The sequence below is a fragment of the Staurois parvus genome, unplaced genomic scaffold, assembly GCF_062004578.1.
Source record: "Staurois parvus isolate SC_StPar_1 unplaced genomic scaffold, SC_StPar_1.0 ptg001026l, whole genome shotgun sequence".
Taxonomy (NCBI): domain Eukaryota; kingdom Metazoa; phylum Chordata; class Amphibia; order Anura; family Ranidae; genus Staurois; species Staurois parvus.
Window position 1 is genome coordinate 471,878 of NW_028318822.1, and position 14,799 is coordinate 486,676.

Here is a 14,799-nt window from a genome sequence, read left to right on the forward strand (position 1 = left end):
TTTATGAAGAACAATTATTTATTTGTAAACTTTTATAACAGAAACAAAGAAAAATGTGCTTTTTTTTCAAAATTTTTGGTCTTTTTTTGTTAATTTAGCAAAAAATAAAACCCCAGCGGTGATTAAATACCACCAAAAGAAAGCTCTAGTTGTGTGAAGAAAATGATAAAATTTTAGTTTGGGTACAATGTTGTATGACCGCGCAATTGTCATTCAAAGTGTGAGAGCGCTGAAACCTGAAAACTGGCCTGGGCAGGAAGGGGGAAAATTGCCCGGTATTGAAATTTCCTAACATTTATGGGTCTATTAAAAAAAAAAAAAGTCTGCACAGCAATTTGCCCGGTGAAAGTTCATGTACATTCCTTCTGTACAAATGGGAGTACTCAGCCAATGAAAGGTAAGGATTTTTTTTCTTCTGCTATCAATTGCCAACCCGGTCCCACACTTCATCCATGTCTTTGGTGACCTCGGATCTCCTTATGAACAGTTTCTTCCATGATGAAGATCAGCCATGGAGTATATCTGAGGTGTATATCAGGGTGTGCTTCTTCCCCACTCGAGAGCTGGGATGTCCAGCAACATTCATCTAGAAGACATTTCCCACACTCAAGGCACTAATATACCTTGTGTGGAACCCCTGATGTACTGGAAGACAGGACCTCAGTGAGGAACATTTCCCGCACTCAGGACAGGAAAGTAGCTTCTCCCCGTGTGAGATCTCTGATGTCTGTAAAGATTGGACTTTTGTGAAAAACATTTCCCGCACTTCAGACACCACTATTACTTCTCCCTGTGTGACATCTCCGATGTCTGTAAAGACTGGACTTTTGTGAAAAACATTTCCCGCACTCAGGACAGGAAAATGGCTTCTCCCCTGTGTGTGATCTCTGATGGGTGACAAAATTTTGCTTCAATGAAAAACATTTCCTGCACTCAGGACAGGAAAATGGCTTCTCACCCGTGTGCAATCTCAGATGTGTAAAAAGATTTTGCTTCAATGAAAAACATTTCCCACACTCAGAACAGGAATACGGCTGCTCACCCGTGTGAAATCTCTGATGCCTGTAAAGATATGACTTAGCTGAAAAACATTTCCCGCACTCAGGACAGGAATAAGGCTTTTCTCCCGTGTGAGATCTCTGATGTGTGAAAAGCTCTGATCTTTGTACAAAACATTTCCCGCACTCAGAACAGGAATACGGCTTCTCTCCTGTGTGCAATCTCTGATGTGTGTAAAGACTAGATTTATGTGAATAACATTTTCCACATTCAGGACAGGAATACAGCTTTTCCCCCATGTGAGACCTCTTATGTGCATAAAAATTGGACCTATCTGAAAAACATTTTCCGCACACAGGACAGGAATACGGCTTTTCCCCTGTGTGAGATCTCTGATGGGTTTTAAGATCAGACTTTCGTGTAAACCATTTCCCGCACTCTGGACAGGTATACGGTTTTTCCCCCGTGTGAGATCTCTGATGTATGAGAAGTTTTGATTTGTTCAAAAAGCATTTCCAGCACTCAGGACAGGAATGCAACTTTTCGCCTGTGTGCAATGTCTGATGTTTGCAAAGTGAAGACTTCACGGAAAAACATTTCCCGCACTCAGGACAGGAATATGGTTTTTCCCCCGTGTGAGATCTTTTATGCACATTAAGAGCAGATTTAAATCGGAAACCTTTCCGACACTCAGGACAGGAGAAGCTCTTCCCTGTTGGAAGGCCGGCCCGGTCCCGCACAGTCTGAGGTTCCTCAGGATACGAGGAATCCGATGGTCCATCTACACTGGGTGGTGCCGGATGGACATTGGAGGGAGCCGGGTTTTCTCCTGGACTATACTGTGTGATGTCCTCATCTTCTACTTTCCAGTCTGGAGACAAAGTGAGACAATCCTCGGAGGTTTTCCTCATCTCCCGGCCATGGACTAAAATACAAAGACAAAGAGGATTACTAGACAGGAGCTGATTGGTTCCCCCAAACCAGGACTCCGCCCACATCAGGCAGCTTGGTCTCTGAGGAGCTTACAATTCCACCCTCAAGGGAACTAGGAAATGGCTCCTCTGATCTCCTACCAGGTCATTTCTTTATTCATGGACCTTAGTCAGAGAGTGAGGAAACAACCCGAACTGTCTTTTATAGGAGGGACAGTGATGAGGGGATTATAGGACGAGGGTCCCCACCCCCTCTATCACTCATCGCCATCTTACCAGCACAAGAAGTACTGCACTTCCTTATTTAGTCCATAATTTAGTCATGAAGAACAGCGGGGCTGAGCCCCACCAGAGGTCAGAGAGTGAGGATGGGGGGAGAACAACCAAGATGAAGACTGGACTGATCCTGAAGACCACCATCATTGGGGTATTGACTCCTCCCTCATTATCACTTTCTGTTTAAGGGTCCAAAGTTGGAGGATGTTATCACATTATTATCACCATGTAAAAGTCTGTGCTCCAATCACATCATCCCATATAAAATGTCCAGCTGGGAGGAAATGCGTGTAACGAAAGACAATCCATATTATATTTATACTGTATATAGCAGTGGGGGGAGAGCAGAAGTTAGAACTACGTAACATACAACTTATTGCACATGATACAAAAGATAGGACTATATACTGTAGTACCAGAAATAGTTACTGTACAACATGGAGTATATAGTGCAGGGGTCAGGACTATGTTATGTTCAATATAAATTATATAGTGTAAGAGTTGGGACTCATACAATTGGTATTCAGTAATGAATGGTAGCATAAGGAGGTCCCACACCGCTGCCTCCCATCTCCTGAGACTGCACTCAGTGACTTGGGTCTGAGACTATACAGACATATCCCTCCACCCGGCACAGCCAGCAGACCACAGAGCAAGGAACCCTGGGAGAATTGTACTGTCAGAGTTCAAGCTAGATCCAAGCATGGAACAGAAGACCAAAGACACATGCCCCAGGTCAAGCAACGTTTATGGTGCAAATCCACATTTTGCTGCCAGCTGAACCCCAGAACCTCCATAAATCCAGTCTAGATACATAAATTGTGTCTGCAGCACAGAGAAGGAAGATTATCCGAGAGAAATCCAGGAATACAGGACAGGGAACACAGCTCAGGAAAGTGACCAGGGGATTACAGGCTGATATCACCCAGTCCCCGCCCTACTCTGGACCAATCAGTGAGCAGTATGGGTGGAGGAATGGATTTAGTGTTCATGACCCACCTGTGCTGATCTCTGTAGGAGTGTCCTCCTCTATAAATGTCCCCGTTATTCCATCCTCCTCCATAGACTGCTGATCATCCCTCACATACGCCTCTTCTTCTTCCGATTTAACATCAACTTTTATATCTATCAGATCTTCACCCTAAACCAAGAGAAGGATTGAAAAAAAAAATTGTAAAATATTTTTAATATTGCAACATCACATTAAAAAAAAATCCACAGATCGCTCCTTCCAACCTTGTACTGGTGAGGGATGGTGTGACCTTCCTGTGTGGAATCCCGGGAATACAGAGGACGGGGACATCTCTCTGGTGGGTTCCCATTACTGGATCCATCTACCTGATGGTGAGGGATGGTGTGACCTTCCTGTGTGGAATCCCGGGAATACAGAGGACGGGGACATCTCTCTGGTGGGTTCCTATTACTAGATCCATCTACCTGATGGTGAGGGATGGTGTGACCTTCCTGTGTGGAATCCCGGGAATACAGAGGACGGGGACATCTCTCTGGTGGGTTCCCATGACTGGATTCATCTGTAGGAAACACACACACTGACTGAATCCATTGTTTCTATGTGTTTATCAGATGATGGGGGATCTAGGTGGATCCTCCGTACTGCTCTCTCCTTTACAATAAAGTCTCCTCTTACCCGGTGATGTGAGGGGCGGCTGATTGTCCATCATGACGTCCTTGTAGAGATCCTTGTGTCCTTCTAAATACTCCCACTCCTCCATGGAGAAATAGACAGTGACACCCTGACACCTTATAGGAACCTGACACACACAATGATACAGTCACCATCCAGACACATCCCTTGTCTGTTACTGGAGAATGTCCCAGAATTCCCGGCACCGCTCACCTCTCCTGTCAGCAGCTCCATCATCTTCTTGGTGACTTCTAGAATCTTCTTCATGTTGTGTCTCTCGGGTTTTAGGGAGTCACATGGAGGGACTGTGATGGTCATAGGATCACCTGACTTCACAGGAGGAACACTCTGTATTCAAAATAAAACAGTAATATCATGTCACATTCCCAGAATCCTCCTCACCTCCCCGGTCAGGTCTGTGTTTTATAAATAGACATAAGAGTGATGTCATGTCATGAGGCATGTTGTGTCTCTCAGGTTTTAGGGAGTCACATGGAGGCACTGTGATGGTCATATGATCACCTGACTTCAGAAGAGGAAATCTCTGTATTGAGGAACCAATAGGAATATCATGTTAGAATCCCAGAATCCTCCTCACCTCTCCAGTCAGGTCTGTGTTTTATTAATAGAGATAAGAGTGATGTCATGTGACCTCCCAGAATCCTCCTCACCTCTCCAGTCAGCAGGTAGATGATCTCCAGGGTGAGGTTTAGTATCCTCTCAGTCATGTGACTCCGGTCCTCCTCCATCCTCATTGATGTGGTCATGTGATCTATGTGGGTTTCTCTGTAGACGGATAACAGGGAATTATATGGAAGGTATTGATTGTACAATATTAGGATGGGGATGTAAGGGATTAATAGACGGACTCTTTGCTCTCAACCTTTCCTTCATGGTGATCACTGTTGCTCTTACATCTGTACCCCGTCCATATTATTGGGGTGTTTATGTTCTCTCCCTTACTTTCTCACCTAAACAACAGATTCCACAGACCCCCACAACCCCTGGGCCAGGGTTATGGGGAAGAGGCCCTTTTCCTTATTAACATGGGGATAAACTGCTTTGCTGAAAGATCCCCCCCATGTTAAGAGCTTGTGGCATGGTAAAGGATGAGGGGGTGACACACTCATCCCCCCTTACCTGAAGGTTACACTTTTTTTTTGCATGGAAGTCCCACCTAAAGTTTCATACCCATCCTGAAGTTTTAGGGATTTAGGGAGCACCGCACACCATTTCTTTGCCAAGATCCCTCTTCACGTCAACACTAGACCCTCATAATTGATAAAGGTCTGGTATGTATTTTAAGGATGAGCCCTACACAGTTTTTTGGTGAGACCCTCACCTAGAATAAGGGTCCAACATAGCTAAAGGGAATACCCAGACACTTTGTTTATGGACAGAAGGAAGAGCCTAGGAGCCGTCTCCCCCCAACCCAGGTATGTCCATCTCATCTCCAGGGAGAAGGTGACCCATCTCCACAATGAGGAGAATGTTCCGGCCCCGGAAGTGGGGGAATGTTGTGCCCCTGAAGGGGTTAATCTGGGTTCCCACACTATATATGTGTGTATCATCATCTGCTGGAGATAAAAGACGTCACAGTGACTGTGGAGGAAGAGGACGGACATGACTATGGAGGAAGAGGACGGACGTGACTATGGAGGAAGAGGACGGACGTGACTATGGAGGAAGAGGACGGACGTGACTATGGGGGAAGAGGACGGACGTGACTATGGGGGAAGAGGACGGAGATGACTATGGGGGAAGAGGACGGACGTGACTATGGGGGAAGTGGACGGACGTGACTATGGGGGAAGAGGACGGACGTGGCTATGGAGGAAGAGGACGGACGTGACTATGGAGGAAGAGGACGGACGTGACTACGGAGGAAGAGGATGAACGTGACTATGGGGGAAGAGGACGGACATGACGGGGGGTTACTGGGTGTAAATAGGAAATAACATCTTATTACCTCCTCTGCTGCCACTTCCACCAACGTCTCCTCTATACCTCCTCCCGACTCACCTCTCGCCGGAACTTCCTATTTATATCTGACATCACTTCCTGTCTGTATACCATAGAGACTTCTTGTCTCAGTATAAGTGAGATCACCACCTTGTGGAGCTCAGAGGAACTGCAGCCCTGAGAAGGTCCTGCAGGAGAGCCCAGGATTTTGGCTCCTGTCCCATCATGTCCTCATCCCTCAGGTTCCAGGACTCTGTGCAGAGTGGCAGTGAGGTGATGACGGCTGGAACACTCTCCGGGTTCCATCACCAGGCACTGCAATGATACCAGACTGTTGGGAGCCGTGATCTCCTCTCTGACAGTGAAAGTAGAACTCCGACATCAGCAGAGAGGCAGCAGGAGGGTGGGATCAGGTACCACCACTGACCACCAATGCTGGACCGGGGGGTACACTTTGTTCTCACTGACACCAATGTTGTGGCTTATTTTATCTCACTGACACCAATGATGTGAGTCAATGGAGTTTATTTGATCTCTCTGACACCAATAATAGGACTTATTTTATCTCACTGACACTAATGATGGGGCTTATTTTACGGATTACGGAACGGATTATTTGGTTTTGAATGCATTTATGATTTGTTTTTTAATCATGTCCTTTTATGCCTTTAAAGTGCACTTTATAAAGAGTTTTGAACAGATAAAACTTTTTTTGACTTTTTTCTGACCTCCAGAACGAATTAATTGGTTTTCAATGCATTTATTTATTTATTTCAGGTACTTATATAGCGCCGTCAATTTACACAGCACTTTACATATATATTGTACATTCACATCAGTCCCTAACCCTCAAGGGGTGTACAATCTAAGGTCCCTAACTCACATCCATACATACACATACTAGGGACAATTTAGACAGGATCCAATTCACCTACCAGCATGTTGTCTTTGGAGTTAGGGAGGAAACTGGTGTACCCGGAGGAAACCCACACAGGCACAGGGAGAACATGCAAACTCCAGGCAGGGGGTGCCATGGTTGGGATTTGAACCAACAACTCTAGTACTGCCAGGTGGAAGTGCTAACCATTTAGCCACTGTGCTGCCTTCAATTAAAAAAAACTTGTAAATGCATTGAAAACCAATTAATCCATTCTGGAGGTCAGAAAAAAGTAAAAAAAAGCCTTTTATCTGTTCAAAAATCTTTATAAAGTGCACTTTAAAGGTATAAATACTGTACAGGGACATAATTAAAAAAAATTTGTAAATGCATTGAAAACCAAATACAGATACATGATTAAAAATTGGGATTAAAAATGTCCCTGTACAGTATTTATGCCTTTAAAGTGCACTTTATAAAGAGTTTTGAACAGATAAAAGACTTTTTTTTTTACTTTTTTCTGACCTCCAGAACGGATTAATTGGTTTTCAATGCATTTACAAATTCATTTTTAATCATGTTCCTGTACAGTATTTATGCCTTTAAAGTGCACTTTATAAAGAGTTTTGAACAGATAAAACTGTTTTGGACTTTTTTCTGACCTCCGGAACAGATTATTTGGTTTTCAGTACATTTACAAATTAATTTTTAATCATGTCCCTGTACAGTATTTATGACTTTAAAGTGCACTTTATAAAGAGTTTAGAACAGATAAAACTGTTTTGGACTTTTTTCTGACCTCCGGAACGGATTATTTGGTTTTCAGTACATTTACAAATTTATTTTTAATCGTGTCCCTGTACAGTATTTATGCCTTTAAAGTGCACCTTAAGAGTTTTGAACAGATAAAATACTTTTTTTTAAACTTTTTTCTGACCTCTGAAATGGATTAATTGGCTTTTAATGCATTCCTATGGGAAACCGCGTTTCGGTTTACAAATTTTTTGCAATACGAAAAGTCCCGCAGAACAAATTAAATTCATAAACGCTGCACGCCTGTATATATTTTTTTCTTTGTAAATAGCATGGTTGCTGTAGCATTATCAAGACCGATCCTCTCCGCAAACAGAGTTTTCAGTTGTTTTTTTTTTGGGGGCTTTAGTACATATTCCCCAAGGTAGTGCCCAGCCCCACAGGCCATTTTTTTTACACCTCCCTGCCTAATAATAAAGAAAAAGGACATTGCTATTTTTTAATATTTGGCTACCATTGACTTTGTCGGGGGGTTTGATTTGGCGGCGGAATTTTAAAATGTTTGCTGAACCCTGCTTGTACCAAACCCAGCTATGTTCACCCCATCCCTAGTCCCATAGCCCCAGGGTACCCTATCAAACGCTCTCTCCATTTGGAACAGGAAGGGGCCATCCTCAAACTGTTCCCACAAAGTGGGGAGCATAAAATTGGGGAGCAAAGAAAACACTAGCTGGGATTCTTAAGGTCCCTTTCACACTGGGCGGCCTACTTCAAGCGGATCCACCTGCTCAGCAGATTCGTTGCGTGATCAGTGACTTAATCATAGGACCTAGGTTACGAAACGCGTCAGTGAGGGGGCCACTAGACGTCATTACTCCCGGAAGTGTGAGTTTGGCCATTTTAGACACTACTCCAGAGATATGCACCCTGAAGGGGGCAATATAATATTGGAATGAAAATTTAAACATGCGATCAATCTAGTGCACTGAATGTTACAAGTGCCTCGTATTTGTACGTTTTTAAACCTCTTTTAACCACTCGCCCTCCAGAGAATTTACCCCCCTTCCTGACCAGGCCATTTTTTGCTGCGTTACCTTAACTGACAATTGCGCGGTCATGCAACGCTGTACCCAAATGAAATTTACGTCCTTTTTTCCCCACGAATTGAGCTTTCTTTCAGTGGTATTTGATCACCTGTACGTTTTTTATTTGTTGCGCCAAAAACAAAAAAAGACGACAATTTTGAGAAAAAAAACAGTATTTTTGACTTTTTGCTATAAAACATATCCAGTAACAAAATTTTAAAAATCAAATTTCATCATAAATTTAGGCCAAAATGTATTCTGCTCCATGTCTTTGCTAAAAAAAAAATCCCAATATGTGTAAATTAATTGGTTTACGTGAAAGTTATAGCATCTACAAATGGTGGTATAGATACTGGGAATTCTTTTTTTTAATAATAGTAATGGCGGTGATCAGCGACTTATAGCGGGACTGCGGCGGGCATTCTGACACTGGGGGGAACTGATTTGGTGTCACTGACATCCCCAGTGACACTAATACAGTGATCAGTGCTAATAAAAAGCACTGACACTGTGCTAATGGCACTGGGCAGGAAGGGGCATGTGGGGCGATCAAAGGGTTAACTGTGTGCTGTGTGTGTTTTACTAGGGAGACATGCTGCTTTGTGTTGCTGTGCTATGTAGAGCAATATACAGCAGCATGTCCTTGCTGGCAGGAGAGAGACCTGTGTTGTTTACACACCGGTCTCTCCCCTGTCAGTGATGCTTGGCGATGTAGCTCAAACATCTGTAGCCGGCAATGGTGGCACGCGCGTGCGCTCCCTACCTGGAAATGCAAAATCACGTATATACTGTATACGTGATTTTGCACAGCCCTGCCGCCCTGTAGCAGTAGTTCTGCTATAGGGCAGTCGGGAAGTGGTTAATAAACAATATCAAGTTACTCTGATACCGCACCATGAGATCTTTTGTTTTATTTTTCACATTGAGGTCTTGTGGTCTTAATGTGATACTTACCTATTACAAGTGAATTGGAGGAATATTGCCAGTTATTACACCCAGAGTGTACACACACATGAACTTTAATGACCCCCAGTCTTAGTCCGTAGGGTTCAATATTGAGTTGGCCCCGCCCTTTGCAGCTATAACAGCTTCAACTCTTCTGGGAAGGCCGTCCACAAGGTTTAGGAGGGTGTCTATGGGAAGGTTGGACCATTCTTCCAGAAGCACATTTGTGAGGTCAGGCACTCATGTCGGGGGAGGAGGCCTGGCTCACAGTCTCCGCTCTAATTCATCCCAAAGGTGTTCTATGGGGTTGAGGTCAGGACTCTGTGCAGGCCAGTCAAGTTCCTCCACCCCAAACTGGCTCCTCCATGTCTTTATAGACCTTGCTTTGTGCACTGGTGTGCAGTCATGTTGGAACAGGAAGGGGCCATCCCCAAACTCTTCCCACAAAGTTGGGAGCATGAAATTGTCCAAAATGTCTTGGTATGCTGACGGCTTAAGAGTTCCCTTCACTGGAACTAGGGGACCAAGCCCAACCCCTGAAAAACAACCCCACCCCATAATCCCCCCTCCACCAAACTTTACACTTGGCACATGACAGTCAGGCAGGTACCGTTCTCCTGGCGATAACCAAACCCAGACACGCCCATCAGATTGCCAGGCAGAGAAGCATGATTCATCAATCCAGAGAATACGTCTCCACTGCTCTAGAGTCCAGTGGCGGCGTGCTTTACACCACGGCATCCGACGCTTTGCATTGCACTTGGTGATGTAAGGCTTGGATGCAGCTGCTCGGCCATGGAAACCCATTCCATGAAGCTCTCTACGCACTGTTGTTGTGCTCATCTGAAGGCCACACCAAGTTTGGAGGTCTTTAGCTATTGACTCTGCAGACAGTTGGTGACTTCTGCGCACTGTGCGCTTCAGCATGCGCTGACCCCGCTCTGTCATGTGACGTGGCCTACCACTTGGTGGCTGAGTTGCTATTGTTCCCAGTTGCTTCCACTTTGTTATAATCCCACTAACAGTTGAGCGTGGAATATTTAGTAGCCAGGAAATGTCACAGATGGACTTATTGCACAGGTGACAACCTATCACGGGACCACGCTTGGAGTCACTGAGCTCCTGAGAGCGACCCATTCTTTCACCAATGTTTGTAGAAGCAGTCTGCATGCCTAGGGGTTTGATTGTATACACCTATGGCCATGGAGGGGATTGGAACACCTGAATCACATGATTTGGAGGGCGGGACCAATACTTTTGGCAATATAGTGTTTATTTGGGTTAGCGCAGAAGTTTCCATTTGTTTGGTTTGTTCTACACTTATGACATCTATTGCTGCCTCACTAATGTAGTGTGAGGACAGCTACTGTATTTTTAATATTGTCTAAAAATTGGAGCGTGATTGTATCCTTCTTGAGATGCCTGTAAAACCTCTTTTTAGCTGGAACTTCCACTGATGGGCCTCTCTTAGCAGCTTGACATACAGTATAGCTCAGCAATGGGCAAACTACGGCCCGCGGGCCGTATACGGCCCGGCGGACCTTTTAATCTGGCCCGCGGAGCTAGGCTCCCGCTAGGCTCCTCTCACAGTCCGCCCTGAAGACCGGTGTAGCATGAAAATCTGTCTCCTATGAGGATCTGTCCCCCTCGACGTATCTGCGCATGTGCCGGAGATCGCCGATCGGCTGCTAATGCCTGAAACTGGCACATGCGCAGATACGACGAGGGGGACAGATCCTCATAGGAGACAGATTTTCATGCTACACCGGAACGGCGCGGGAAGACGGCGAGAGGAACGCTCGGAGCAAAGGTAAGTGAATTGACACAGGGGGGACTTGGGGACTTAATATGGGGAATGAATTACTATAGGGGGGATGAATTACTATAGGGGGGATGAATTACTATGGGGGATGAATTACTATAGGGGGGATGAATTACTATATGGGGGATTAATTACTATGGGGGATGAATTACTATGGGGGATGAATTACTATATGGGGGATGAATTACTATAGGGGGGATGAATTACTATAGGGGGGATGAATTACTATGGGGGATGAATTACTATAGGGGGGATGAATTACTATGGGGGATGAATTACTATATGGGGGATGAATTACTATGGGGGATGAATTACTATATGGGGGATTAATTACTATGCTTACTATGGGGGAATATTACTATACTTACTATGGATGACACATACACATCATTCATCTACTCTTGGTCCGGCCCCCGGGTCCAATATATGAACCCATTGCGGCCCTCAAGTCAAAAAGTTTGCCCACCCCTGGTATAGCTGCATGTGGAGAAATTCAAAGCCTCATATGGCTACATCTTCAGACTCCTTTCCTCCAGAGGAACTGTCTGAGGAAGTTCTTACCTCTCTCGTTGGTTGGGCTGGTGTAATAGATGTCTGTGACATTGCTGGCTACACTGCAAAAGGTTTGTCTGAGATTATTGGTACTCAATTAGAGTCTTATGCATGACTTGTCTGATGAGAGAGAGCTGCTATGATACATGCTTTACACAGGGATTTACTCTGCAGAGAAACAATAGGGCAAGCCCATCAGCATCTTTCAGTGGAGTGTCCATGTGAAGATGTAGATGGGCGCACCCATTGTCTTGAGGGGAAGGGAGACTGTCAGGAAACAGCAGCAGAGATGGCCAGATCTGTGTGACTACACTTAGGAAACTGAGACCAGACTATATATATGTAAAGTGAAACTTATTTACAGCGAAATCAAAATCCATCCAAACACCAGGAAAGAGAAAACACAGCAAACATGAACATGTCAGTGAACCATAACCCAAGAACAAAATACCTAACTTGCAGCATAAGTGACAGAAAACCTAACTAGAAAACTAACTATATACATTATATATAAAAAGAGAACATGGATCAACAGGGTAAACTGGAGATGAAGGGAACGATAGGAAGGGGTAACCAGAACTTGGATCAGGAATACAGGGAGCAAATAAGAGGCAGCAGATTACAGGATGCAGGGCAGGGGCAAGCTCAGGATCTAGACTCAAGTAGGTCAGCAAGCAAAATCAGGCTATCAGGCAAAACACTGAAGCAAAGTGTAATATTAGAGGAGGGACTAAATACCCTCCCAGCAGCCAGCCTCAGGTGGAGACTGATTACTGAAATCTGGCTTCTGGGAGACACCTGCTGGTGGACACCGGACCTACAACCTCCAGCTCTGTGAAGTACCACTAGCAGCTGATCCAGGTCTTGACAATTTCCCCCCTTTAAGGAGCAGGCTCCAGATGCTCCACCGCCAGGATCTGGAAGTTGACCAGATACCCCTCTGCCGGGGTCTAAAGCTGGCTGATGGGCTTGCCCTATTGTTTCTGGCTGCTGGGAGATGCCTGCTGGTGGACACCGGACCTACAACCTCCAGCTCTGTGAAGTACCACTAGCAGTTGATCCAGGTCTTGACAATTTCCCCCTTTTAAGGAGCAGGCTCCAGATGCTCCACCACCAGGATCTGGAAGTTGACCATTTACCCCTCTGCCAGGGTTTAAAGCTGACTGATGGGCTTGCCCTATTGTTTCTGGCTGCTGGGAGACACCTGCTGGTGGACACCAGACCTACAACCTCCAGCTCTGTGAAGCACCACTAGCAGCTGATCCAGGTCTTGACAATTTCCCCCTTTTAAGGAGCAGGCTCCAGATGCTCCACCGCCAGGATCTGGAAGTTGACCAGATACCCCTCTGCCGTGGTCTAAAGCTGGCTGATGGGCTTGCCCTATTGTTTCTGGCTGCTGGGAGATGCCTGCTGGTGGACACCAGACCTACAACCTAAAGCTCTGTGAAGCACCACTAGCAGCTGATCCAGGTCTTGACAATTTCCCCCCTTTAAGGAGCAGGCTCCAGATGCTCCACCGCCAGGATCTGGAAGTTGACCAGATACCTCTCTGCTGGGGTCTAAAGCTGGCTGATGGGCTTGCCCTATTGTTTCTGGCTGCTGGGAGACACCTGCTGGTGGACACTGGACCTACAACCTCCAGCTCTGTGAAGTACCACTAGCAGCTGATCCAGGTCTTGACAATTTCCCCCCTTTAAGGAGCAGGCTCCAGATGCTCCACCGCCAGGATCTGGAAGTTGACCAGATACCCCTCTGCCGGGGTCTAAAGCTGGCTGGGTTCAATGTCGGCCAGATCCATAAGGATGTGTGACACTTGGAGCTTACAACTCCCTTATGCAGCAAGTGTCCCAACGCTGGGATTCCAAAGGCAACCTGAAGGCTTAGCGCCAGAGTCCTTGGTTCATACAAGTATTCTGATGCCAGGGTGTCCCATTATGACTGGAACTTTCCCATCTGGGTTGCTAGAAACTTCACCCCATTTTAACAGCCACACAGGTCCACCCAAGGCAAAGGTTACCCAACCCAGGTCCTCTAATGCACCTGGGACTGCAGAGATAATGCCTAGGTCAGGACAAGACTCAAATGGAATTCTGCCCTTCCCCAAAAGACCTCTACTACTTGGGCTATATTCACGAGTGCAGCTCTCACATTCAAAGTGGGTGTATGGACCACTGGGCCTTGGTGCAACAGGAGCAAATGGCTGCAAAAGAAACTCTGGACAGGCAAAAATAGGGATCTTAGACAAAACAGGTCATCCATTGATAGTGTCCTCTGGCCCTATTAGGTCCCGGCTGACCACGGCAGAAGGAAGCTTGCGTATGCGCACTAGGCGCCGTGGGTACACGCTGGGCACCAATGACAGCGCAGGGCGCGGTATTTAAAGATGCCCTGCGTTGACACTGATCGCCGTTAGGTCTTTCCTGTTCCTGTGTTTCCCTTGCTCTGTTCCTGTGTACTACTGCCTGGATACCGACCCGGATCGCCTCTGACCTGCTGCCTTCTCCTATCCTGACCCTTGGCTTGCCTGACCTCTCTTTTGGATTACCCCTATTGGATTGACTACTCTGGTATTGACCCTGCGTGTGACCCGACTCTCCTCTGCCTGCCGCTTTTGTACCTCACTGCTCCCACGGTAACGTTCTGGCCTGTTTTGACTACGAACCATCCATCCATCCATCCGTCCTGCTTGGGCCTGTTGGCCTCTTCACATCAGGCTCTCCTCCTGTAGTCATCCCCTGTGGACCCCTCTGCCACGGGTGGGAGTGCTCAGAGGTCGTGACCTGGTCCTGGTCTGCTTCAAGTCCATCCCCACCATCAGGGGCCCTGGTGAATACACAGTCCGGGGCTTAGACTCCACGCTCTGGGAAATCCTGTCCGGTGGACTGCCAGAGGTACCACCAGGTGGATCACAACAGGTACATGCCTTGTATGACTCCCCCAAAACAAGAATA

At 46.1% G+C, this 14,799-nt stretch overlaps 2 protein-coding genes across 2 annotated transcripts in view; both read right to left on the reverse strand.

The window, feature by feature from the left end:
• The window catches only part of LOC149441091 (uncharacterized), a 74,404-nt gene continuing 59,605 nt past the window's right edge, over positions 1-14,799 (reverse strand). The window contains exon 21 of the mRNA XM_089657728.1: positions 1-1,221. Within this exon, the coding sequence (XP_089513854.1) occupies positions 768-1,221 (454 nt within the window). The 3' untranslated portion in view covers positions 1-767. The remainder of the gene's footprint in view (positions 1,222-14,799) is intronic.
• On the reverse strand, positions 2,362-5,891 carry LOC149441092 (uncharacterized). The gene is made up of 6 exons (XM_089657767.1): positions 5,822-5,891; positions 4,524-4,638; positions 4,066-4,200; positions 3,856-3,979; positions 3,444-3,739; positions 2,362-3,348 (listed from the first exon to the last, which is right to left on the reverse strand). The coding sequence occupies exons 2-6, from the start codon at positions 4,617-4,619 to the stop codon at positions 3,196-3,198; spliced, it is 804 nt and encodes a 267-aa protein (XP_089513893.1). The 5' UTR covers positions 4,620-4,638; positions 5,822-5,891; the 3' UTR covers positions 2,362-3,195.

Coding starts and splice junctions, on each gene's coding strand:
- LOC149441092 (XM_089657767.1), bottom strand. CDS start 4,619: ATGACCACATCAATGAGGATGGAGGAGGACCGGAGTCACATGACTGAG. Junction 3,740..3,855: donor GCCGCCCCTCACATCACCGG/GTAAGAGGAGAC, acceptor TGTTTCCTACAG/ATGAATCCAGTCATGGGAAC. Junction 3,349..3,443: donor CCATCCCTCACCAGTACAAG/GTTGGAAGGAGC, acceptor CTCTTGGTTTAG/GGTGAAGATCTGATAGATAT.